The sequence below is a fragment of the Haplochromis burtoni genome, unplaced genomic scaffold, assembly GCF_018398535.1.
Source record: "Haplochromis burtoni strain Fernald_Lab_line unplaced genomic scaffold, NCSU_Asbu1 Contig_494, whole genome shotgun sequence".
Lineage (NCBI taxonomy): Eukaryota > Metazoa > Chordata > Actinopteri > Cichliformes > Cichlidae > Haplochromis > Haplochromis burtoni.
In genome coordinates this window covers 370556-395797 of record NW_024582855.1, presented here as the reverse complement: position 1 = coordinate 395797, position 25242 = coordinate 370556, and the positions used below count along the sequence as shown (strand labels likewise).

General features: G+C 38.4%; 2 protein-coding genes and 1 long non-coding RNA gene across 8 annotated transcripts in view; 2 read left to right on the top strand and 1 right to left on the bottom strand.

Moving 5' to 3' along the window:
* Window positions 1-255: 255 nt before the first annotated feature.
* Window positions 256-4358, top strand: LOC102289480. The gene is made up of 3 exons (XR_001335709.2): window positions 256-437; window positions 1098-1144; window positions 2893-4358. It is a non-coding gene; the product is annotated as an uncharacterized LOC102289480 (long non-coding RNA).
* A 1125-nt stretch (window positions 4359-5483) lies between these two features.
* Window positions 5484-8161, bottom strand: LOC102290183 (CD276 antigen). The gene is made up of 8 exons (XM_005947053.2): window positions 8055-8161; window positions 7851-7930; window positions 7392-7712; window positions 6989-7252; window positions 6545-6832; window positions 6300-6401; window positions 6173-6221; window positions 5484-5876 (listed from the first exon to the last, which is right to left on the bottom strand). Exons 1-8 carry the CDS (start codon window positions 8159-8161, stop codon window positions 5873-5875), a joined length of 1215 nt encoding a protein of 404 aa, XP_005947115.2. The 3' UTR covers window positions 5484-5872.
* A 1397-nt stretch (window positions 8162-9558) lies between these two features.
* The window catches only part of LOC102290492 (protein NLRC3), a 16558-nt gene continuing 874 nt past the window's right edge, over window positions 9559-25242 (top strand). The window contains exons 1-10 of one of the 6 annotated variants that reach the window (XM_042213893.1): window positions 9559-9667; window positions 9850-9914; window positions 13232-13409; window positions 14783-14868; window positions 17396-19169; window positions 19772-19945; window positions 21266-21433; window positions 22032-22205; window positions 23245-23415; window positions 24851-25043. In XM_042213893.1, the coding sequence (XP_042069827.1) occupies window positions 13255-13409; window positions 14783-14868; window positions 17396-19169; window positions 19772-19945; window positions 21266-21433; window positions 22032-22205; window positions 23245-23415; window positions 24851-25028 (2880 nt within the window). In that variant the 5' untranslated portion in view covers window positions 9559-9667; window positions 9850-9914; window positions 13232-13254 and the 3' untranslated portion in view covers window positions 25029-25043. The other 5 variants (XM_042213890.1, XM_042213891.1, XM_042213892.1 and 2 more) reach the window with 5 other exon arrangements.

The window sequence follows — 25242 nt, the reverse complement described above, 5'->3', positions numbered from 1 at the left end:
CTTTTCCTTTTGCAGTACAGCAAACCCCTGCAGTAATTACTATAATAGGCATGTATGCATTTTTCCAAATTAAAAAATAAGGTGTAGAAACAGTAACAAAGGGGGTCCAAGTTTGTCCATAAGTAGGCTCCAGTATTTGAGTAAATTACATTTCACCGTTTGTCAGCAGGAGTAAGAAGAGAACCTTTATCTTCCTGCTTGTTGCTTTAAACTCCAGACCAGCAGGTGGAGCCAAATCAGCTCTGAACTGGTGGAACAACCTCCAATCAAACCAAAGTTGTTCACCTGGAGAATTCTTGGTGGAGAACCGAGTTGGTAATGTCTGTTTATCTGCAGAGGCGAGAAAAGCTGTTTGTGTTCTTTGATTAATGAGCCAAAAAATTGTTGAAGCTTCATCACAGAGTTTTTCTCAGTTTGTGCCCTGGCCTCCTCTAAAGGTGAGGAGAGCCTTTGTAGTTTTGTCATAGATAGTTATTTTTATACATTTGAATACTTGGTGTGATTGTTGATTGTGGTTGTTTTTTTTCCTGGAGTAATCTGGAAAAGCAGCAGAAACCATCAGAACTACGTATTATTATTGTGTGAGGGTGTTTTCTATTATTTGTTTCAATTATTTGAATGTTTTAACCAAACTGTACATAAGTGGTATTTCTATGATTGTGAGAGTACGGTCTCAGAGCCTTTGTGACTTTTAGTTTGCTGAATGCTCTTGCAGCTTTCACTAAGACCTGATCTGTTGCTATTGTGATGAAAAATAAGTTGAACTTTGTACAGAAGTGATTCCTGCAGGGAGGGATCAGGATGACCTTCTTTAAAGCCACCCCCAGACCCAAAAGCTTGGCTCTTGGGTTCAGATGGATTTGGACCTGCTGGACTGAGGGGCATTAATTAGCATTCAGTTTAATTTTCAAATTATATTATCTGCCTCAACTGGTATTTGTGGATGCACAAAATGTATCTGCAGAGTTTTGTTGGATGTTTGTCCCAACAGTCAAATTTGCATGAAGCTCAGGGGTTTCAAACATAAATCATTACTCTAATCTGGCCCGCTGGTTGGTTAATCGGTGCTGGTAATTCCAATGTGTTTAATCTCACAGGTGATTGGTGATAGGAAGAGGAGACTTGAATGGATTCTTCACAGAAGGTAAAAAAAATCTCTTTTGTTAATGTTATTGTGTGTATCTGTTGAACATCTGTTGTTGTTAGACAGCTGTTTAAAATCTGTAACTTATTCAGTAAAAGTAAAAGAATATTTGTCAATTAAAAAAAGTCAAGCACAATGCATGTCTTATTCACATTCTTCATAAACTGCATTTAAATTACATTTAAAGGTGCAGCAAGTATTTCTTTTGTTGCAATTACATAACAGCAGAATGTTTTGCTCATAAATATGTGTATAATTTTCATCTTCCAACAAACTGATGCGTTCTCATAAACGTAGAATTGGGCACTGGTTTGTGGAAGCTACTATATTATCTTCCCTCTGTACTCTATATGTGACAATTAAATATTTTTTGATATTTTAAATGTTATTTTACTCAGTCACCCCAGAGTAACTTCAAATGTTCTGCCTGGCGTTTATTTAGTGGGCACATGCTGTCAGATCACTGTTTACTTCATAATGCCAGGTGTGGAACATCCACTATTTACTGTGGATGAGGCAAAACTTTGAATGGATTTTATTTAGAGGGAGTCAGTGAGACTCACTCCTGTGACCGCTATGCTGAGGTGAGGGTCAGATGCCTAATCTGCAGAGAAATTGGAAATTGTAACAATATCTGGAATAAATAAGAATCTTTTCCTCTGCTGACCACATTACACTTTCAGATTGTATGAGAGTTTGTTTCCTAAGTGTCTGAGTCCAGCATTGTTCGATTGAGTTTGAAGAACTTTTAAGAAATGTTTGTAGAACTGCTTAACACTGGCCAGCTCGCAGCAACACTTACGGACAGAATCAAAGGAGCTTGCAAAGAAACGGACAGAATATTCTCAACAACTCTACTCCCTATTGCTGTCACATGTCAGAGGTGAGCTTCACTGACTATCAGACTCCTTTTACAAAGATTTACATCCTCCTCCAGAGTAAATGCAGACAGACACCAGGTGATGTAAACGTCAGACTGACATGACAGCCTACACTCGCTACAGATAGAGATGTTTGTCCTACAGCGGCCGTGATAGGTAGCACTATGAACTTAAAGTAGGAGGGATAAGAAGACAGAATTTAGTTGACTGCAGTCTGCTGCTGACATGTAGCAGTGAGATTTTAAACTCTGTACTTTAAGTGACATTTTCATCAAACTTAAGATTAAATTATGTTTTTTAAATGAACCTTTTGACACAGGTAACCCACAGTGACTATTCCAAAAGTAAAGTGGGAGAAATTGAAATCGATAAACCTAATAAATATTTATTATTTGTGTCTGAGGGTGGCCGGTGGTGGTTAGCACAATCGCCTAACATCAAAAAGATCCTTGGGTTCAAATCCACTGGAATGAAGTCTTCATGTTCTTCCCTTGTGTATATGGGTTCTCTCCGGGTACTCTGGCTTCCTTAAATGGAAATTGTAAACTGGCTGTAGGTGTGAATGGCTGTTTGTCTCTCTGTGTTCGCTCTGCAATTGATTGGTGTACTGGACTGGTGTCCAGTGTGTACCTCCCATCTCAACCAGGGTCACCTGGGATAGGTTTCAGCCTAACTGCTACCCTGAATTAGATAAACAAAAGAAAATATATGAATCGATGTACCTGAGCAGAGTCTTATATAGATGCTAGTAACTCTGCACAGTGTAGTTTGATAACTCTGGTATCAAACTGCATTAACTTCATCCACATCATAGGTTACCCTTTTTCCTTTACTGCATCTCATTGGTTTGTTTCTCTGTCACTACAGGAACAAAGAAGCAACAACCGACAGAGACCTCGGCACTCTTCCGATGATGACAATGCTAACCTCACACAAGCAAAGAGAGAGAAATCATTCACTTGTGGTCTTTGTGCAAAGAGCTTTATCACAAGGAGGCAGCTCGGGAGACACCAATGTTTCCACAATAAGAAAAGATGCTTCTCTTGTGTTGACTGTGGAAAATCTTTTACTACAAAGAGTAACTTGACGAGGCATAAGCTCATCCACACTGGGGTTAAACCATTCAGCTGTGACCAGTGTGGAAAGTGTTTTACTCGGCAAAGTGCCTTAAAATCACACCAACTCATCCATGCAGGAATTAAACCATTCATCTGTGGTGAATGTGGAAAGTGTTTTACTCGGCAAAGTGCCTTAAAATCACATCAACTTATCCATGCTGGAGTTAAACCATTCACCTGTGATGAGTGTGGAAAGTGTTTTACTCGGCAAAGGAACTTAAAATCACACCAACTCATCCATGCAGGAATTAAACCATTCATGTGTGGTAACTGTGGGAAGTCTTTTACTGTGAAGGGTCACTTGAAACAACATCAGCCCATCCACAGTAAAGCAAAACCTTAAAGTTGTGACTAGAAATGCACCAGTTCTACGTTTGGTTGGTAGATCAGTCTGATCCAAATGAGTCAACAAGTTGGATCAGATATTGGTGCAAATCTATTGCTGTTCACTGACTTCAGTTATGTTTTGTGTAACACTTGTTTAGAAGATTTTACTGCGGTCACAGCACCATGAAGTATTGCTACCAACTCAGTTACTATCGTTTCGCTTCAGGTGTTTCAGGTCAACTCGACGAACAAAATATGAGAACAAGGGACAGAGTTCCTGTATACATTCGTTAAAGCTTTCAAGCAGATTGAAACGGTACCTCTGTATTTTTACTTTGTTTGTTATTTTGTAAGTAAAAAGCAATACTTGGTTGATTAATAGTGGTTCATGCAAGTTTATTGAGCTATTGTTTATTTCTTGTGCTTCTTGGGACTCTGGTTTGGTTGCTGGTCACATAGGTGTGGTGAGCGTTGACTGTTTGTTGCTGGTAGATTTTTCTCTGGTTCTCTGGTGTTCATTTAACATAAAACTGTTGCATGAACACTGTCTGTTGATGCTACAAACTGCCAAATTAACACTATCATTTTATTGTTAGCATAAGCTGCTAGTTGCTACATTAATGAGGTCCATGCCCCAGTTTATTGGTGTGTTGTTGCCATAAAATTCAAAATGTTCTTTTTTTCTTATAATTGTACATTTTTTTATCAGTTTTTGTTTTCAACATTTTATCATGTGTAAAACATGTCTTTAGAAGCTTTTAAATCATTGCATCCTGTTTGTAACTATCTTCGTGTCCATTTTTGTTTTTACATATTTACTCTTTATTCAGGGCATTGGACAGTGAAAATGGGAGTCTGATTGCCCAAAACCCAAATAAAACATTTTTTGCAGTGTAAAGGTTGTGCAGTCCTGATCAAACTGAATTAATGTTTTAGTCAAATGGGTTTAAAATACAGAATTGAACTTCATCTTTCGCTCATTTTCCAAAGTTCCCTCACTGCTTAGAAAAACAATTTGAATTTTATCATGTACGCTGAAGTTGAATGATTCAGCTGGGACCAGTGTGGAAGGTCTTTTGCTCAACAGTTCACTCCATTCAAATTCATTTATGTACAGCATAATACTCAGATTTTAGTGCTCTTATTGGACCATGATAATCAGCTCCATTAACACTTGTACTTGACCTGAATTCTGTCAGGTCAAGTACACATGTAAGACCACCATGAAACACATGTGACACACCAAGAAACACCATGAAACCAACTACACTGGGGTTAAATGGCACCTCTATGAGCCGCATGGTCAATGATGTCACAGAAGTGTCATCACTGACCATATAGTGTATATGCTGGGACTGGAGAGGACCAGCACACCGGTGTGAAAAGAGCTGTGTGTAAAGACAGCGACTTAAAGTTTTAATCCAAATATTAGTGTCACATGGAGAGCAAAGACCCTTGTTATTGTTTGATTACAGAAGGAAACACAGGACATCAACACAGAGCCCAGATCACTGGAGATGCTCCATCCGTCCTCCTGTCAGTCACCTGCTTCACTCTTCACTCATTCATGTTGCTTTGAGAGAAAAATTTGGTCCAGCCATTTAATCGTTGTGTATTGTAGGGTCTACCTAACAATAAAAAGCACCTTGAGGCGACTGTTGTTTCTTGGCACTGTAAAAATAAAATTGAATCTTGATCTTCAAGGCTTATCCGTATCAGTAGGCCTCAGCAGATGTGGTGTTTATAGAACTTGTATTTATGATCAGTATGGACCAAATGTTGGACATAGCTGAAAAGTTAAGCACATATAGAATTGCCTTTGGTAATGACTGAGGTGATGTAGATGGTTACAAAATCTTTGGTACCCGTAGTAGTCTGTTGTCATAATTTTGTAGTCCCATAGAAATCTTTCCAGCATGCATATATCAATGCTCTTATCTTAGAAACCCAAACACAGATGTAAATAGATAAACTAAATACAAAAATATTTTAAAAAGTCAAAAACCTGATTGTCCATCACATTTTTATTATGACAATAAAACCTGCAGCTAGTCATTAAAATCATGCAGTTTGTAGGTGAAAGTGTAAAATATCTCAGTCATAGTGGTAACTGGGATGAGGTCACTTCCAGTTCCATCAATCAAATGTGAAGCCGAATAGCTTCCTTTCACATTATTTTACTGCATAAAACATTCATGTGCCTGGCTGACAGTTGGCTTCCCACTGCAGAAGATCATTTTTTTCTTCATCTTGCTGTGGTTTACTCTTACATATCAAACATTTCTTAAAATTCAGTTATTAAGTTATGCAATCTTTAGTTGGATGAATCAGAGGGACGTTTGGTGTATTAACAGCTCACAGGAGACTTTGCTTCTTTAAATCCATGAAGTTCAACTTCTCTGTTAACTGAAATTGAGGTAAAAGCATCACAACAATTAGAATTCATCTTTATTGTTTGAATTTCCATTTGTCAGACTGGAGTTTTTGAACTCTTATTTTGGAACTTTTTACTGAAATTATTTTGGCTAAGCTGAATTCATCAAAGTAAGATCTCAAGTAGGGAATTTTTATTTGACTAAACTGGCTCTAGGGAATATTTAGATTCATGTGTGAGAAAACTGGTCCTAACTCCATGATAAAAATGTTCTCCAATATGATAACTAATAGCACGGTGTGCATTTTTATTCACAATATTTACTTACATGTTGGGTTCACCACTCTCTGACGCTGTCATGCTGTTTTCTTGCTGACCTGAGACATGTTTTGAATCCATAAGATTGATACAAATATACAAATTATTTCAGTAGTACAGGCAGAATGTACTTTTACCTCTTTTCTTTTTGCAGTACAGCACCAGGCAGACTGACGATAGGATGCATACGAGTACTACCACCCCTGCAGTAATTGCTATAATAGTCATGTGTGTATTTCCTGAAACAGTAAAAGAATCTAATTTTTAAATTTCTCCTGGATACCTCAATATGTTTATTTTGTTTGTACGTCAAAGAGATTTTAAAAGTTTTGAATGATTCTTGCTTTTGTGGATTAGAAGGATGCAACATAAATTCCTTTACCTTGACTTATTCGAATAATGGTGTAATTAATCAGCATCTCCTCAGCATTACTAATCTCACATGTGTATATTCCCTCCTTCTCTGAAGATAAGCCCAGTAATGTGAGGCTTCCCAACTCTGATACAGCCTTCACATGCTGCTTCCACTCCTTTGAGACTGTGTAGTTGGAACCAGACCCAGTCTTTTCCAAAATTGCACAATTACGGAATCTCCAAATGAGGCTTGTTGGAGAAGTGTTAAAGCTGGGGCAGGGGATTGTGGTTTCAGTGAAGCTGCCAGTAACTGAAGCTGAAACAACACAGAAGAAGGTTGAGCATGTGCCAGGTATAGATGAACAGCCTACACATGAAGTGCTTCTGTGTAAATCTAATGCACGTGTTTCAGTATTCAACAATAAGCAGCTTTCAACCTCATTTCCTAGCTCATATGTGAGGTCATACTCACGTAGCTGCCTCAGACTGGCTCTCCTCCTGTTCCTCTGAGTGCTCACAGTGCAGCTGTAGACTCGATCACTTTCATTGAGTGAAGCTATCAAGGAACCGTTGATGTTGTAGAGCTGCTGCTTGGTCTGCTCGACTGTTGTTGTATTCTTGAAGCTCACCTTGGATGGAGGTCTGGTTGACCAGGTGAGCTCAGGTTTAGGGTAGATGCCCTCTGAGCTGCAGGTGATCCTGTTTCCTACATGCTGAATGCTGACTTTGACTGGGGCTGAAAAATACAGAGTAAACCTGTGGCTTTTCAACGTAACACTACAACTGCTACATATATTAGAGGTTGGTATAAATCTTTTGAAATATCGAGCATTTAAAAGAAAAGAAAATCCCCCAAAACCTCAGATTTGTCATACTGTGCACTTTAAGGTTGATAAATGAATCCTTTTCTGTATTAATGGTGCTGATGTAGCAGCTGTATCTGCCCTCGTCCTGAACCTGCACCCCTGTCAGCTGGAGTGAGGCGTTTCCTTTGGAGAGCTGGTCCTGGAACAGCAACGTCCTGCTTCTGAATTGTTGGTCCTGAGTTCTGAGCTGGTCTTTGTTGCCATAGTACAAGTATACAAGAGGGTGTCCCTCTGACAAGTGCATCCAGTGGATGTATACTCCTCTAGTGTTTCCCTGGAAAGTGCACGGTAAGATGCACGTTGTCATGAAAACACAGGAAACTTCAGTATCTGAAACATCAGATAAAAAGACTGTTAATGACTGATGAAGTTTTGCACATAAAATATTTTGCAGTAACATGAAGGGAAATATTAAAGTGAGCCATTTCTCAGTCTGACTCAGCTGGTGCTAGTGAATGCTTCACTCACCTCCTCTGGAAATGGTCAGAATCCACAGAAACATGACAATCACCAGACACATGGTACTGCCAATCCTGGTAATGCTGATCCTGTAACATGTCATTTCACATGGAGCACTGGACTGCAGAGAGATTTGTTTGTATTTTAGAAATGTAGCTTTCCCTAAGGGGAACAGGCTTTTATGATTAATGTTACCAAAAGTATCCAATTTACCTGCACAACTTCATGATGGAACCTGCTGAAACAGACATGAGACAAAAGGAAGTCCAAAGGCAGGTAACAGCCCTGTGAACACCTGCACCTGGTATCAAATCAGCCATGTGGGCTTAATTAGAGAGAAGATGGAAACAGGGCAACATGAGGGAGAGAGAGAGAGAGAGAGGTAGAACTTGGAACATGAGAATAAATTCTAACCAGTGCACACAGTCCACATAATCCACACACATAATCCAAATGTAATATTTACTGTGTTGTGGTGATTACAGCTGGTTAGAGTTACTTTTTAAGTACCTTCATGGCTGTTTGTACAGCTAAACTGATACTAAAATAAAGGACAGTAGGTAAACTCAGATTTTAAAAACAAATAAACTGCAAATCCAGTGTTGACTGTTTTTGTCAAAATCAATCTAACACAGAAAAACTCACAACTCCAACGCCAAGGGACCATGCCAACTCAGTTCTGACCTCCTGATTAGATCTCTCACTCTTTAAGGACAACGTGGTACATTTCAACAAACCCCAGTGGAGCTGGCCTGTGGTCCACACTCTTGACAAACAAGAAAGTCTGAGAAAAATGTTCTCAGTTTTCTCAGTTTCTGATATTTAATTGAAATTGACCAATTATTGAAACCTCCATAAAAACTGGCTAACCAGTTCATATATGGTACTGGCTTTATACTTTGCTAGCTTCAAAATGTTACAACAACAAAGGTTCTTTTAAATACACTCTTAACACTGTTTAAGATGAATTAATTTTCTGCAACCTGCAACCCCCCCTTGCTTCTGCTCCGTGGCTGCTGAGTGAGCCCTCATCTGGGACTCTCCTCAGCTCTTTCTGGGACAGTGGCGCAGCTGCCCCTCTGTTGGTCTTCCTTGGTCTCTTGTGTTCTGGGGGCCTCTGGATGTCTGGAGTTTTGATCTCCTCCACACCTGCTTCATGCCCTGGAGGACGGGGCTGTGGCCCCCCACACCCTCTAGCAGATCATTACATGAAAGAACCTTTTAAATACAAGCTACAACTACACCCTTTTTGGCTCCTCAAAGTAGACTGTGTGCTGTTGATCTTACGTGCTGCACAATAATGTTTAATATTTAGTATTTACTGTTACATTCCCATATATCATCATGATGTTGTTTATTATGTTGCTCTTTTTTCTTTCTCAACAGGTGATCCAGGTGATTGATAGATGTATTTTTTGTCTCCTTATTTTGTTGGTTTTTGTTTTTTTGCCCTTTATCCCTGTCCCTTTTCCCCGCTGTTTTTCTTTCCCTCTTTCTTTCTCCCCTTTTCTTTTCCCCAGTCAAGTCTGTCCCGTATTTAGCGAGTAAAAATAAAATAAAATTAACAATAAAAGCTGAATCAAATAGGCCATTACGGCAAGACTGGGATGGTCCATTTGGTAAAGTAAATCCGTTGGGCATCTTTCTTTGCCTTTAGACAATGATTCTGATGATTCTGAAAAAAGTCTCTTGCTAAAGGGAGTGCCTGAGGAAATATTTGTTTTTGTGTTGTTGGACGTCAGAAGAGGATACAGGCGTGGTTTAATGTTCACTCACAGCAAACACACACCCACAAAGAGAGAAAGCAAAAGGATAAACTGACACAGGTAAGCCACCACAATAGGATCCTGACTATTGTTACTATTATTAATAGTAGTATAGGAGTGCTGCTACTACTAGTAGTAATTAGTGGTACTAGTATTGATTTTTCTCCCAAATGTGTTTTTAATTTTGCTTGTTGGACTATCTACCCGCTCAGTAAAGGTGCATTTTCACTTTATGTTGTCAGCGCGTCTCATCAGCCTTCATTTGGGTCACACAGCCAGTAATTCATGACAACTCTACTAAAATACAGTAAGTATTTGTACTTCTTTATTTCCCATTATTATGACAACATCTGCCAACATCCCGTCTCTAAATAAGACCTAAAATACAATAATTAAAAAACATAAAAAGTGAACTGCACTAATGTTCAGACTATGTTTAAATGCTTTGCAGTCAGTTTAGCTCTTTGTGGGCTCTTAAAAATAAGATTCAATAAAAATGCGGAGAGAGAGAGAGAGAGAGAGAGCGAGAGAGAGAGAGACCATCTGATCTGTTGTAAATGGAAAGAGAAAGCTGGCAGATATGGGCCATAGGGGCTGAGCTCTGCTAAATAACGCTCACTGTATGGACTAATAACATCCAAAGCGGGTGCACAAACTGAGTGAGTGTGTGTTATCTGCTTTATGCTCTGTGCTGTGTGGAACTGGTTCAAGAGGTATAAACTATATACACAGTGTGCTGACTGTAAGACAAATTGTTGATTCTTTTCCACACATAGGAAGAACATTTAGGATTGTGGTCGAACTGGTTTTCACCACTAGATCATTAAAACAATAATCATGCTTGACAAGTGACACAGACCATGCAAATGTTCTTTAACAGTAAGATTTTAATTTCAGGCCTGTTGATATGTTTCGACTTACAAACAAAAGACTGTTAAACAAACAGCTCCTTAGACCTACTTGGCACGGCCACTTTTATCCTTCAACATAGTGTGAACTCGCTTAGACAAGCTTTCTTGTAATTTCTTTAAATTATTGAAATTAAGTTATTAAAATTGGAATAATTTAAGTTTTTGTGATAGTGTGGCAGGCTGCCAGTAACAAAGTGCCCACAGACTTAAAAAAGTGGTCCTTTGCTAAGTCTGGTTTATCCTTCTGCTTTTTAACCAATTCAAATTAAATGTCTCAACCTTGTTTTTCAATTAGCAAAAAACTGTCATGCGATGTGAAATTGGACAAAGAAGTTTATGAGAGTGAAAAAAATGATTTTTAGGACACTCAGACTAAAAATTGCTGGCATAATGTTCACTTAACCAGCTGTTTGCTGGTTCCGATTTTACTTAAGCCTGTCAGATTTGAAAGATTTTCACCAGTGTCTTTACCTGAGTCGTTGAAGCTGGTCACTTCAATGAGATAATCCTCTTGCCCCCTTGATATTTTATCTGGGTCTTTACTTATAAATGTTTTTGAGTCTATTGGTCCTAGTGTTCTTAAAATTATTAATGCATCTCTATTCTCTGGTCAGGTCTCTGTTTACTGTAAAAGTGCTGTCATTCACCCACTTCTAAAAAAGCCTAAAGTTGATCCTTCTTTGCTTTCCAGTTACAGACCCATCTCAAAATTGCCTTTTATTGCCAAGATTTTAGAAAAGGTTGTGGCCAAGCAACTCACGGATTTTCTAGATGAACACAACGTTCTTGATAAATTTCAATCTGGCTTTCGTAAGGCTCACTCTACCGAAACTGCACTTTTTAGAGTGTCTAAATATATTTTGATGAATTATGATGCTGGAGAGTGCACTGTTTTGATGTTGCTGGATCTGATCTCTGCTTTTGACACTGTTGATCATCTTATTTTGTTAGATAGATTAAACCACTGGGTGGGTGTATCGGGTACCGCATTGGAATGGTTTAAATCCTATTTGTCAAATCGATCTTTCTCTGTGGCTACCTCTAAGTTCAGATCCTCCGTCAGCTCTTTTGCCTATGGGGTGCCTCAGGGCTCTGTCTTGGGACCATTATTGTTTTTGTTGTATTTACTCCCTCTTCTGCAACTTCTTAGCTCTTTCTCTGATATTTCATATCATTGTTATGCAGATGATATTCAGCTATATATCTCTTTTAGGCCACCTGATGTTTCTAAGCTACAAATATTACAGTCCTGCTTAGATTCCGTTAGAGATTGGCTGGCTGGTAATTACCTTCAACTAAATGCTGATAAAACGGAAGTCATTGTCTTTGCTCCTGAGAAATTTGTTCCCCTCGTGGTTAAAAATCTAGGCCCTCTTGCTTCCTATATTAAATCATACATTAGGAACCTCGGTGTTACATTTGATCCAGCTCTGACGCTGGACACACACGTTAAATCTTTGGTTCGCTCTTGTTTTTACCATTTAAGAAATATCGCTAAGCTGAGTCCCATTGTCTCACGTTCCGAATTGGAAATGATTATTCATGCTTTTGTTTCATCTCGCTTAGACTATTGTAATTCCTCGTTTAAGGTTTAAGTAATGCCTCCCTGGAACGAATGCAGGGCGTTCAAAATGCTGCTGCTAGGCTTCTGACAAAGCATCACAAATACTCCCAAGCCACTCCCCTGCCGATTCAACTGCATTGGCTCCCAGTCAAGTTCAGGGTCCATTTTAAGATCATAATCATGACTTATAGGGCCCTGCACGGTGTAGCTCCAACTTACATAAGTGATCTTCTTCTTCCCTATCACCCCAGCAGGTCCCTGAGGTCTTGTGACCAGGGGTTGCTGGCTGTCCTGCATACAAGGTTAAAAACAAAAGGTGACAGAGCGTTTGTATCAGTGCTCCCAGACTCTGGAACTCGCTCCCTTTGAGTTGGAGATCTGTGGACTCAGTCATGTCTTTTAAAAAACAGTTAAAAACCTATCTGTTTAAACTTGCTTTTGGTTGATTTTGTTTTGTTTGGGGTTTTAATGTCTGTTTTCTGCCTTTGTAAAGCACTTTGTGATTTTATCTTGAAAGGTGCTATATAAATAAAATTTTATTTATTTATTATTTATTATTTTTAAGCTGGGTTGTTGTCCGGGTTGTAGTATTTGCAACACCATAAACATACATGTTTATGCACATTTTTGTGTATTAGAGCCCCGACTTCACTTCAGAAGATAAAGATTGAGGTGAGGAGGAAGAGGATGACAATTTGTTGGTCAGTATATCAGTATACTGTCAGTCGTCTCTTTTTTTGTCCCATGTTTTCTTGTCTTTGGTAAAGGGAGCCCGTTCTCAGATGATACAACATCGGTATGATTCATATCTTGAGTCTGAAGGTTTTCCTCTATGGTCTGAACACCTACAGGTTTCTGCTTCTTTGACTTTGGCATAGTACCTGTATGGCTGGTCTCTAGGTACATTCATAAAATGTGATTGAGGTAATGATACTGCCCATCTCAGCCAATGTATTCAACACAGCAGGTTAACATAGCAGCATCCACAAACTAGTGCCTGCACAAACTAGTTTCTCTCTATTCCCTGTGTATCATGATGATCTGGTTTTAGTTTACATGACAATTCTGAAATTGGCTTAGTGGACAAATCTGACCGTAACTTAATAACCTCTGCTAATGTGAACTCACTGTTTCTGGTTTACCTCTCAGACTGACTTTCAGAAGTTCACAAGATGAACATTTGTGTTGAGGAAGAAAAGAGTGGAGCAGAGTCTGAAGAAAAGAGTGGAGCAGAGTCTGCAGGATCCAGCTGTCCTTCTATGAGAAGTGACAGCTCCAGAATTGATCCTTTAAACTTCAGGGATGAACCTGGACCCTCAGACACAACGTAAGACTCAGTTTTTCTCGTAAGATTTTCTCATCCTCCCTCAGTGTGTAACCACGAGTCCATTTAAATTTGACCTTTATGTGAACAGTACACCCTATTAGTCCAGTTCTTACTGAGGTCATTTTTATTTTCAAATTAAAACGGTTTCAGCACAAGATTATAATATATTTTATGTTAAATGTATATGTTTATGTCAGCAACATCACTACCTAAACAAGTGTGAGTAAAATAAATGATCCTCACATACAAAATACTCAGTGAAAGACAAAGGAAGCATTAAGAGGACTAATGCTGCTAGTATACAACGAAGCAACTCCCCACAACTTTGTTTCCAAACAAATAAAATATTCACAGTCAGCTTAATCAAATGAAATTCAGCTGTTAGTTGAAGTATATCGTCTTCCCTACTGCTCTTTACGCTAGTGAAAGACGATGCAAACTCTGTGTTTGTGTGTGTACGTGCGAGCACGTGAGTACCTGTGTATTTATGTGAGTGCACGTGAGTGAGTGTGCGTATGGGTATGTGAGTGTAACAGTTAAAGCTCTGTGTGTGTGTGTGTGTGTGTGTGTGTGTGTGTGTGTGTGTGTGTGTGTATGTCTGTGTGTGTGCGTCGTAACAATCAAAGCACTGTGTGTGTGTGTCTCTGTGTATGTGACTTCTTGCCGGTCATAAAAGTAATCTCCCCTCATGGAAGCTAAACCACATTCCTCTACAAAAAAAGTTAACAGATTACAAGCACTGAGACCCCCACTCTGCATCCACTGGGCCATTGGCCTCTTGTTGTCTTACTTTTACAGCTAAGCATGTGGAGAGTCTCCTGCAAACCTACTTCTAAGTTATGACAATTATGAGCTTTTATTAAAGGTACAAGCATCAGCAACCCCCAACTGTAGCTTCCTGTCTCCTTTTATGACAGCAGACACCCAGTGTCCATAAATTCCTTTCCCTCTACACGATTACACACTCTCAGGTCTACAATTAAACCAAACTAAAGCACACAGACAAATCCTTCCCTATTCCTCTGATCTGCTGGACCCTCTCATCTAAGCAAATTTAACACATTCTATTATAATAATTATTTCCTTGCACTCACAATCACTACACCTGGCTGAGGTTGTAGTTGTTGAAAACTGGACACAGATCAGTGTTAGGTAAGACAGGCTGACAGGGAAAGCACTTTATTACTGTTGATGAAATCAAAAGCAAACATCACATTGATGATTCAAGCTCTAGTTTTCTTCATCTTAAAAAGTGTTTCCCTTTTCTCGTTCCTCTTTTGGCCATCAGACCGTCTGCACAGTGTTGTCAAATTTTGATCCATTTTTTAAACTGATAAACAATTGACTTTAACGATTAAAAAATGTGTTCACAGAGAGAGGAAGGCGATCTCAGAGGATCCGGTCTCTACCAGCTGTGGACCAGAAAAATCCAGGACTGAAGCACAACTGCAGATATCCAGTAAGAGCAGCTGTCTACAAAGTAGGATTAAGCATCTGCTTATTCATGGACTCATTTCTGAGAAAAACTGTTACAGTCAGAGTTATGTAATACATCCTCGGTACTTAATGTGGCATAGTGGAGGGACCGAGGGAAGTGAACTGAGTTCTCCAGGTGGAAATGTCGATCTTTAATAAGTGTTATTGTGTAATAAAGACACACAGGCTTTTATTGGCAAGTTGATTGAAAATAATTAAAAACAAACTGGAGCTGCAGAAAAAGAGTTAAACCAGTATTCTACTACCAAATATTATCATAATAATATATCATAATAAAAAGGTAATATTGGCTGATTTTTTAACATGTTTAGATAGTATTACTATATTATAAGGCGTGAATTAATCCTACATTGCTCAGGGATTAGATACTTAAAATAAACAGGACACCAGAATAAAATGTCATCCCACTCCCACTTTCCCAGTTTGTGGTTTGCACAACATCAGGATCCTGCCCCACCCCCGTCACTGACTGACCTCTAACAATCCAAGGAGTGAAAGCACGTGCAGCGAATAGCACCAAGCTGCCCACTTACATACTGAAAAGTTAAAAGTTTTGACAGAGTGTGATGTTCTTTGACCATCAGTTTTACAGATACAGACTGCCCTAATCAAAAAAAATGCAGGATTACAATTTGTGTAACATTTTGGCACACACTGGAATACTTGTGTCTATCTTTAGAAAGAAAGCACTACAAAATTCATTGATGGTGGATAGCTATATTCTGAGTACGGCACATCTCTAATCCCCTCTCCTAAACTGAAGTGCTTAATTTTTGGATGAATTAGCCACATTATATAAGGATTATCTGAAAGTATAACTAACCATAACCACCAGTTCTCTCTTCATATGTACAATAATAAATCTCAGTTTTACTGAGTTTTTCTCAACAGAGAGGTTCTATTCTGCTTTCTCTGTCAGCTGTCATATGACTTGATGAAAGTGCTTAGATAAGGACTTCATCTCCCATAAACATTTGCAATATTTTTTATCAGCAACATTTCAGTCCACATTGCATAACAGTTGTTGGTGGTAATGCACAATTTCATTGTTTGGCAACTGCCAACAAAGTAACAAGAACAAGACCCTTTGCAGGCCAAACATTACAGTTAATAGAAAAGATGATCTGATGAAGGTTCACAGTGAGCTCAGACATGTGAAATAATAAAATGGAGACAAAAGAACATTGTGTATCAGAAACAAACATCATAAATCATTCTAAACAAGAGCCACAGACTTTGACCAACAGCCCACAGCAGGTTTTTCTGTAATTGCGCTTCCCTAATTTTCACACGAATTGCTCAGCAGATTCACTTGCTGAACAAAAACAGAAAAAACAAAACAAAACAAAAACGAAACAAAACAAAAATAAAGACAAAACACACTTCTGCCAAGAAAAGCTGAGCATGTTCTAGAAAGCAGGTTTAGTAAAACTTTAAGTTTGTTCCTGCTTGAAGAAGGAAACTCTGGTTTTCTGTTCCACATTTCCTCATTCAGACAGTCAATATTAAAGCTTACATCAAAACACAAATTTGAACGAGTTTATGTCTTAACAAACACATACAAACAGTAGAATCCCAGTTAGATGTTAAATATGTTTTATATTTAACAAAACCACTTTTTATATCAACCTGCCATCAATGTAAAGGCAGAGACAAGATCTATAGACTGCATCTCTGTAATTTTGTGACCAACAAGGCAACAGTTAGATTTTTTGCTGCATTCAATCATTTACTATACATTACAATTGTGATCCCAGTTTGAATACAACTATGGCATCAGAGCTACGATAGCTTTTTTCATTATCCATGAAGTTTATAGTGAGCATGCTCTGAACATTTTTTTGTCATTTAACATGTTAAAACATGAAACATATACATTACTGGGATTAATTTAGCAGGCCAACATTAGAATAATAATAAATAGAATAACTTAATAATTTCTCTGACAAAACAGCTGATCAGAGTTGGTTCATTGACCTCAGAGTTTATTGTTGGACTCGTTTAGTTAAACATGCTTTTGGGAACAGGTCACTGCACAGCTGACATCAAGCTGCAGCCAGAGTAGTAATCATAATAATCAGCAGTAATTATCATCATTAGCTATAACACACAGACTATTTCAAAATTTGTCATATGATGTAAAAACTTTGCTAATTACTACTGATGAAAATCAGACTGTTTCTGCTCCTTCACAATAAAGGTTTTCACACATGGAAGCTTTTACTGTGAAATGGAAATGCTGTGTTTTTGTAAGCTGACTAGCAGACGTTGTTATTTCTTATTAAATTGTTCTCCACATAAACACAGGAACACATCTCGAGGGTCTGAGAGAAAAAAAAACGTATCTAATGTGTTCTTAAAAATGTCTAAAAATGTCTAAAAAAATCTCAAAAAATCTTATTGCAAACCATTTAAATAATGTTATGGTTAGATGTAATAAAAGCATAACTGTTTTCTTTTTTGTTATATTTGCTCTTTTTTAACAGCAGATGTTGGTCTGCAGGAGATTTTAAATGAACATAAAATACACCTAAAGAGACAATACGAACGTGTGACTGAAGGATTTGGTGACTCAAGAAGTGGAACCCTCCTCAACACGATCTACACTGAGCTTTACATCACAGACAAACAGAGTGAAGAGGTTCATACTCAACATGAAGTGAGGCAGCTGGAGACAACTTCACAAACAGATACCGTCCATGCCCCAACAATCAAGTGTCACAAACTCTTTGAAGTTTTGCCTCACCTGATGAGACCCATCAGAGTGGTTCTGATGAACGGAATCTCTGGCATTGGAAAAACCTTCTCAGTGCAGAAATTTATTGTAGACTGGTCAGAGGGCTTGGAAAACCAAGACATCAACATAGTGATTCTGCTTTCATTCAGGGAGTTGAATCTCGTTAAAGATGAGCGGTACAGTCTTCTGGAGCTGCTCCATGTTTTCTATCCAACATTACAGAAAATCACCAGAGAGAAACTCACTCTTTGTAAACTTTTGTTCATCTTTGATGGCCTGGATGAAAGTCGACTTTCACTGGAGTTCACTAACCGGAAGATTGTTTCTGACATTACTCAGACATCATCAGTCAACGAGTTAGTAACAAACCTCATAGAAGGGAATCTGCTTCCCTCGGCTCTCATCTGGATAACTACCCGACCTGCAGCAGCCAATCAGATACCTCCTAAATGTGTTGACAGGGTAACAGAAGTGCAAGGCTACACTGACGCTCAGAAGGAGGAGTACTTCAGGATGAGATTTAGTGAGAAAGAGCTGTCCAGAGTTATCTCCCACATTAAGAAATCCAAAAACCTCAATGTCATGTGTAAAATCCCAGTCTTCTGCTGGATCACTGCCACAATCCTTGAGTACATATTGAATACAGACCAAAGAAGAGAGCTACCAAAGACCCTGACAGACATGTACTCGTACTTCCTACTGGTTCAGACAAAAAGGAATAAGCACAAGTGCCAAAAAGAACATGAGACGAGTCCACAGGAGCTGACGGATGCTGACAGGGAAGTTCTTCTGAAGCTGGGGAAGCTGGCGTTTGAAAATCTGAAAAAAAGAAACATCATATTCTACCAAGAAGACCTGGAAAAGTGTGGTCTGGATGTCACAGAGGCCTCAGTTAATTCAGGGGTTTTTACTGAAATCTTTAAAAGAGAGTGTGTGATTTTCCAAAAACCAGTCTACTCCTTTGTTCATCTGAGCATTCAGGAGTTTCTGGCTGCTGTTTACACGTCTCACTGTTACACCAACAGGAAAACAGAGGTACTAAAAGAAGTCCTGGGGGAAGAATATAACGAGACATCTCTGGACATTTTTCTGAGCAAAGTCATGGAAAAGTCCCTCCAATGTAAAAATGGCACTCTGAACTTGTTTGTTCGCTTCCTGCATGGCCTCACACTAGAGTCCAACCAAAGACTCTTAGTAGGTCTGCTGAGTCAGACAGAGAACAACCCAGAAGTTATCCAGAAAATCATCAACAACCTAAAAGAGATGAGACGTTCTCAAATTTCTCCTGACAGAAGCATCAACATCTTTCATTGTCTGATTGAGATGAATGACAGCTCAGTGTTTCAGGAGATCCAAGAATTCGTGAAATCAGAGACAAAACTCTGTGAGATCCACTGCTCAGCTCTGACCTACATGCTGCAGATGTCGGAGGAGGTTCTGGATGAGTTGGACCTGCAGAAGTTCAACACATCAGATGAAGGACGACACAGACTGATTCCAGCTGTGAGCAACTGCAGAAAGGCTCTGTGAGTCCTGCTGTGATCATTAACACAATTAATCAGATTAGATCAGTAGTTCCACGGGTGGCTGTGGCTACAATGTAGCTTGCCATCACCAGTGTGTGAATGTGTGTGTGTGAATGGGTGGATGACTGAATATGTAAAGCGCTTTGGGGTCCTTAGGGACTAGTAAAGCGCTATACAAATACAGGCCATTTACCATTTACAGGTGAATCTTTCCATTAAACTGACTTTATTCAAAATCTTCTGGAGCCAAATTAAAAACAGGAAACAGTCCAAATGTTTCTCTTCTTTAGTTTATAATCTAAAACATTGTTATAGAAAAGGTGAATGAGGCAGGTTCTATAAAACACTTTGAGTAGAAAAACTTTTACTCAAGTAGAGTAGCAAGGTCCTATATAAGAATGAATCCATTTACCATTGACTAAGATCAGATTTCACTGACAAAATGTGAACATGATCATGGTTTAAATGTAACACAATTTTGTTTTCATCTGTATATTGCATATGAAATCACTTTGTTTTGTCTTCCTATTCACTAAGTCTGTGTTTACAATGCAAAATTCCTGCTTTTATAATAACATATTTGATGTTTTCTCTTGTCACAGACTAAAAGCTTGTCATCTCTCAGAGACTCACTGTGAAATTGTGGCCTCAGCTCTCAAATCCGACAACTCCAATCTGGTGGAGTTGGACATGACTGGAAACAAGTTGCAGGATTCAGGACTAAATATTTTGTCTGCTGGACTGTCGAGTCCAGACTGTCGACTAGAGACTCTGAGGTGAGTTTGCTGACTGGAGCTGTTGTTGTTTAATCAAAGTTTTACACTCTTGGTTAATAAAGGTTCACAATTTGTATGAACAAAAATATATAGAAGTGTATTGATTTCAGAAATGTTTGCTTTTCCAAATGGCTGAACGATAATTTTTACTTTTGGCTCCAAACAGACGTGACAGACTTGAGCAAAGTTCAGTTAAAGGCTGACAGAAGTCAGGTTATGGTAGAGAGATATTTTTACAGTTGTTCAGCCTCCACAGGTCAAACTCAGTCAGTCAGAGAAGATGAGGTGATTGGTGATGAGGCGTTAGAGTCTGTGTGGGGTGTCAGTCACTCTGATAAATAGCAGATAAAAACAGGCTACAGAGATTTTGACAACCCACACAGCTGCTTTGGTGATGTATGTGTTAAAGAAAACAGCAGCCTGACACAGTCCGGAACATAACAGCAAAGCAGGATTCTGAATGTATGTGAGGATTTTTTAAAAACAGCTGGAGAAGAGAGAGGCTTCTTAAAAAGACTATAAGAAGAGGGAAGCTGAGAGTTTTTTTTTTAAAGTTTCTGTTCCTCTAAAAATGATCCTGTTTTAACTCATTTTGAGTATTATAGCACCAAATATCGCTTATGTTGTTGTAAAGCAACATAACAACACAAGAAGTCATAAAAAAACAGAAGATCTGCATTGACAGCAGACTGAAAGCTGCCTTTACCAGCCCAATATAACCTCACTAACCAGACAGACAGAATACCATGGTTTGTGAAGTAGTGCCTCCTTAGAGTCTGTTCTAAATCATTTGTTCTGTAGATAGAGAATCTTTTCAGCACTAAATCTTTAAAGAAAAACTACTGACCAGTTTGAGTGTAAAGAACATTTTATAAAGAGTTGTCAGTCACATTCTTCAGCAGACCATTTCAGGCTCTCATGAACTCAGACGTTGAGCTCAGTAATGTCACTTCAGTTCACTTCAGGTTTAGAGCTTCAGTCTAGTGTAGAGATTAGGACTGAAACCGTAATAGTGTTCATGTAGAAAATACTAATGAAAAAAGATCAACTGACCACTGTTTCTATTTTAAGAATAAAGGAAACACATTCAGGTAACTCTGTCATGTTGGTACTTTGACTTCTGCTCAGCAGACAGATAAAGTCACATGGTCAGATCCAGCTGTTTCAATATTTATTTAGTGTCCACCATTTTTTAACAGTTTTGTACTTTGAAGACTGATGTAATAATGATTTTAGAATCCATGATAAAAACTTCTGTGCGTTAATCTTGAAGAGAACCTCACTGATGACTGATATCTGCATTTTTCATTCTTTATTCAGGTTGGAGAGCTGTTGGTTGTCAGATATCAGCTCTCTGGCTTCAGCTCTGAATTCCAACCCCTCTCATCTGAAATATCTAAACCTGAGCTACAACATCTTGGAGAATTCAGGAGTGAGGCATCTTTGTGGTTTTCTGAAGAATCCCCACTGTCTATTGGAGACTCTGAGGTTAGACACCAAATTTTAACTGTGCTTAGATCCTAATCCCGGATAGTACAGTATTTATAGTCTAAGTATAGTATAGTGTCGATTAACAAACATCTTGGGAACATAGTTTGTACCAGGAATTTTGGCACATTTACAAACTGACACTGCTGAACAGTGACAGTAAACTAGATGAAGCTAAGATGACGAGTTATTTGTGTCAGAAAGCACAAAGAGCCACTGCAGCGCTAAAGTTGTACTTTACACCTTCACTGGGGTTTGTAGTGCTTTCATTTCAGTGTTGGAGTTTGTGATCAGTGCCTAATTTAATACATTGCTACATATTTAGTTATTTTAATGAAGGTATTTGCCACACACAGTTACAGTGATCTAAGAATGTTTTCACCAGTGAGGAATGACTGACCAGCAGTTTCAGAGGTAGACCTGCATGACATCTAGAAAAAGCAAAGCAAAAAAACCCCAGGAGAGCTAGTGCCAACCGCTCACCAGGACTATCCTAGCTCAGTGCTGACCTTCTTCAGCTCCTGACATATTATGACACTGGATGCTTTCAAGCACAGACTCTTAGTAATAAACACATTTTTTAAAATTCCTTATGCAGATTGCAGCGCTGCAGTTTGTCAGAGATCAGCTGTGATCATCTGCTTCCAGCCCTTCAGTGCAACCCCTCCCATTTGAAACATCTGGACCTGAGCACGAACAACCTTCAGGATTCAGGAGTGAAGCAGCTGTGTGTTTATCTGAAGACTTCAGATTGCAGACTGGAGACTCTCAGGTCAGACACCATGTTTTAGTTGTACTTAGATATATATGATGTGAAAGCTGCCATTAACCTACACATATATCCTGACATTAACCTAATTAACACTTTAACTGTGGCAGAACAATGGTTCACATTTCAAACATTAAAACTGTGTTACTCATCTTAAGACAAACAGCCCACATCTGGGCTCCACCCTGATTAACATTATTGCTATCAACTCTTGGTATACAACACATTGATTAATCATTTACAGGTAACTCGTTTTCATGGTACAAAGGTCATGACACACAGGAATCTGTGGAACAGAAACAGTTTGTGGCAGGAATCATTGCACATTTACAAATTGTACTGCTGAATGGCATGCTGGGTAATGCTAGCTATACAGGTCTGTCAATAGTGGCCAAAGAGTCCGTTGATACAAAAGGTTTTTCAATCAGACTTGTTTTTCTCTCATTTCTGGTCATGCTGCTGCTTGTGTGTTGAAAGACACAGACAAAGTTTAGGTGGGGTTCAGGGAGATTTGAGTTTAAAAAAAGTATTATTAATCAATTTAAATAACAAGGGCCAATATACAATATTACTATAAATGTTGCCATTTGATGCATTATATCAGAGTTTGTTGGCAGGTTACATCACAAAAATAACACACAAATAAATTGCCAGCTTTTAAAATGTGTCTGGTATAAAAGTGTCCTCAAATATATACATTTCTTTCAAACTAAATCTTTAAAACTGAAGCAATGTAAATACTTTTTTCACAATTTTGATCTAAAAATTAGGATTTTTGTCAGAATTTCATACCCCCACTCTCCAAGACCCTATTTTTTTCTTTTTTCTTCAGTGAACAAACAGCATGTCGTCAGTCAGATTATTGAGAGCTCTTTTTTTCACTTGTACCTTTTGTCTGAACCTCCACCCTGTTGGCTCAAGCTGTTTGGATTTGACATTTTTTAAACTTGAACATTTCAAATCTTCTGAACAAATTATCAAACCTTAAATGATTTTACCACAGATTTTGCCTCATAAACTTACATCTTCTATCTTCATTCAGGTTATGGGGCTGCAAGTTCTCAGAGACCAGCTGTGATTATCTGTTCAAAGCTCTTCAGTCCAACACCCATCTGAGAGAGCTGGACCTGACCTTGAACAACCTGCAGGAATCACATGTGAAGCAGCTGTCTGAGCTTGTGGACAGCCCACATCACACACTGGAGGTTCTCAAGTGAGTAGAGGCTTGGACTCAGTCCAGGCTGCTTTCCCAGTATAACACAGTGTGAAATCAGTGACCCAGTGTTTCTTGTACATCTGCAGTCTTCTTAACTCAGTGAGGCTGTAAGAAGAGAACAGTGACAGGCTTCAATATTCGACAGAAAGACAACAGACATCCAATCAAATGACACAGAAGTTTGTGATCATGTGTTTGAGTTGATGTGACGATAACTAATGTTCACATCTACAGAGAATAAATTTGTAAGGGTGTCAGCTGGAAACAAGCTTTATTTCCTGTAGACATGAACACAGAAACATCAAATCACACAGGTGTATTAAATATTTTACAGAATATTTTATTTATTTTTAGAGGAAGAAATTGTCAAGAAACAAAACATTCTACAAAGAAAACAACCAACTCGCCTATCATGGAAATCCAAAATGATGCAGGAAAATTAGTCAAGAACACACGCACAGAGATATGTGGGAAGCAGGAAGCAGGCAGGATCTGTCAGTCTTGACAGGTCCCAGTTTATAGCCAGACCCATTTAATCTCGAACCAGTGGTCAGCCTTAACCTGTAAATTACATTAAACTGCTTACTAAATGAACACCACTGCTCCAGGTGTGGAGAAGTAAATGCAGTACACAAAATTATGACCTGGGTCATAACCTCCAGGAATCAAGATTGCATATGTCTTACTGTCAGTGCTTTCATTGACATTTGTTCAGTAGTAGCCTCCATGTATATTAGTAAGCTGATATTTTAGCAACAGGTAAGAAGTTCAACAATACACAGCAACCTTTGGTCTTAGTGAAACAAGAGAAAATCCATTCATTGGCAGGAGGCACATTGCTTCATCAGCTGACTGTATACTGTTAGTCAGTTCTTCAGCACCAAAGGCTTCAAACTCTGTTTTACATTCAATTCTCCGTTGTTTTCATTCAAATTCTCGTTTTTCATTCAAATTCCTTTTTTCATTAAATTTGTTGTTTCATTCAAATTCTGTTGTTTTCATTCAAATTCCGTTCGTTTTCATTTAATTCCTTGTTTTCATTCTAATTCTGTTGTTTTCAAATTCTTGTTTTTTTCAAATTCCATTGTTTTCATTCAAATTCTGTTCTTTTCATTCTAATTCCATTGTTTTGATTCAAATTCTGGTCTGTTCATTCTAATTCATGTTTTTCATTGAAATTCCATTGTTTTCATTCAAATTGTTGCTTTTCATTCAAATTCTTTTGTTTTTTCAAATTCTGTTCTTTTCATTCAGATTCCATTGTTTGTTCTCAAATTCTGTTGTTTTCATTCAAATTCCGTCATTTTCATTTTAATTCCATTGTTTTGATTCAAATTCTATTCATTTTATTCTAATTCTGTTCTTTTCATTGAAATTTCGTTTTTTCATTCAAATCCTATTGTTTTCATTCTAATTCTGTTGTTTGTTTTAGTAAAGTGTTTGTGCAGCAAGGAAGCATTCAGGCCTCTCAGTGGTTAAGCTCCACTGTAGACTTGTCTGAACAAGTCAGTGCTGCCCTTAATAATATTAATAACACCCAAAAATTTGATTCTGTTCATCTGCATGTAGCGTTTTTAGTGGGAGAAACATTTCATCACTTGTTCATGTGACTTCTTCAGTCTCAGCTGACTGCAGGTTTCCCCAACCTTATAAACAGGACATTTGCACAATCACTGAAACTAGCATCACTGAATGAACAATGGGCTACGAGGTCAGTTCCTTAATCATTAATGCAAATTCTCTCTCACTGAAAACACCACGTTCAGATGAACAGAATCAACCTTTTGGGATGTACGTACCTGGATTATTGAGTATGCATCAAGG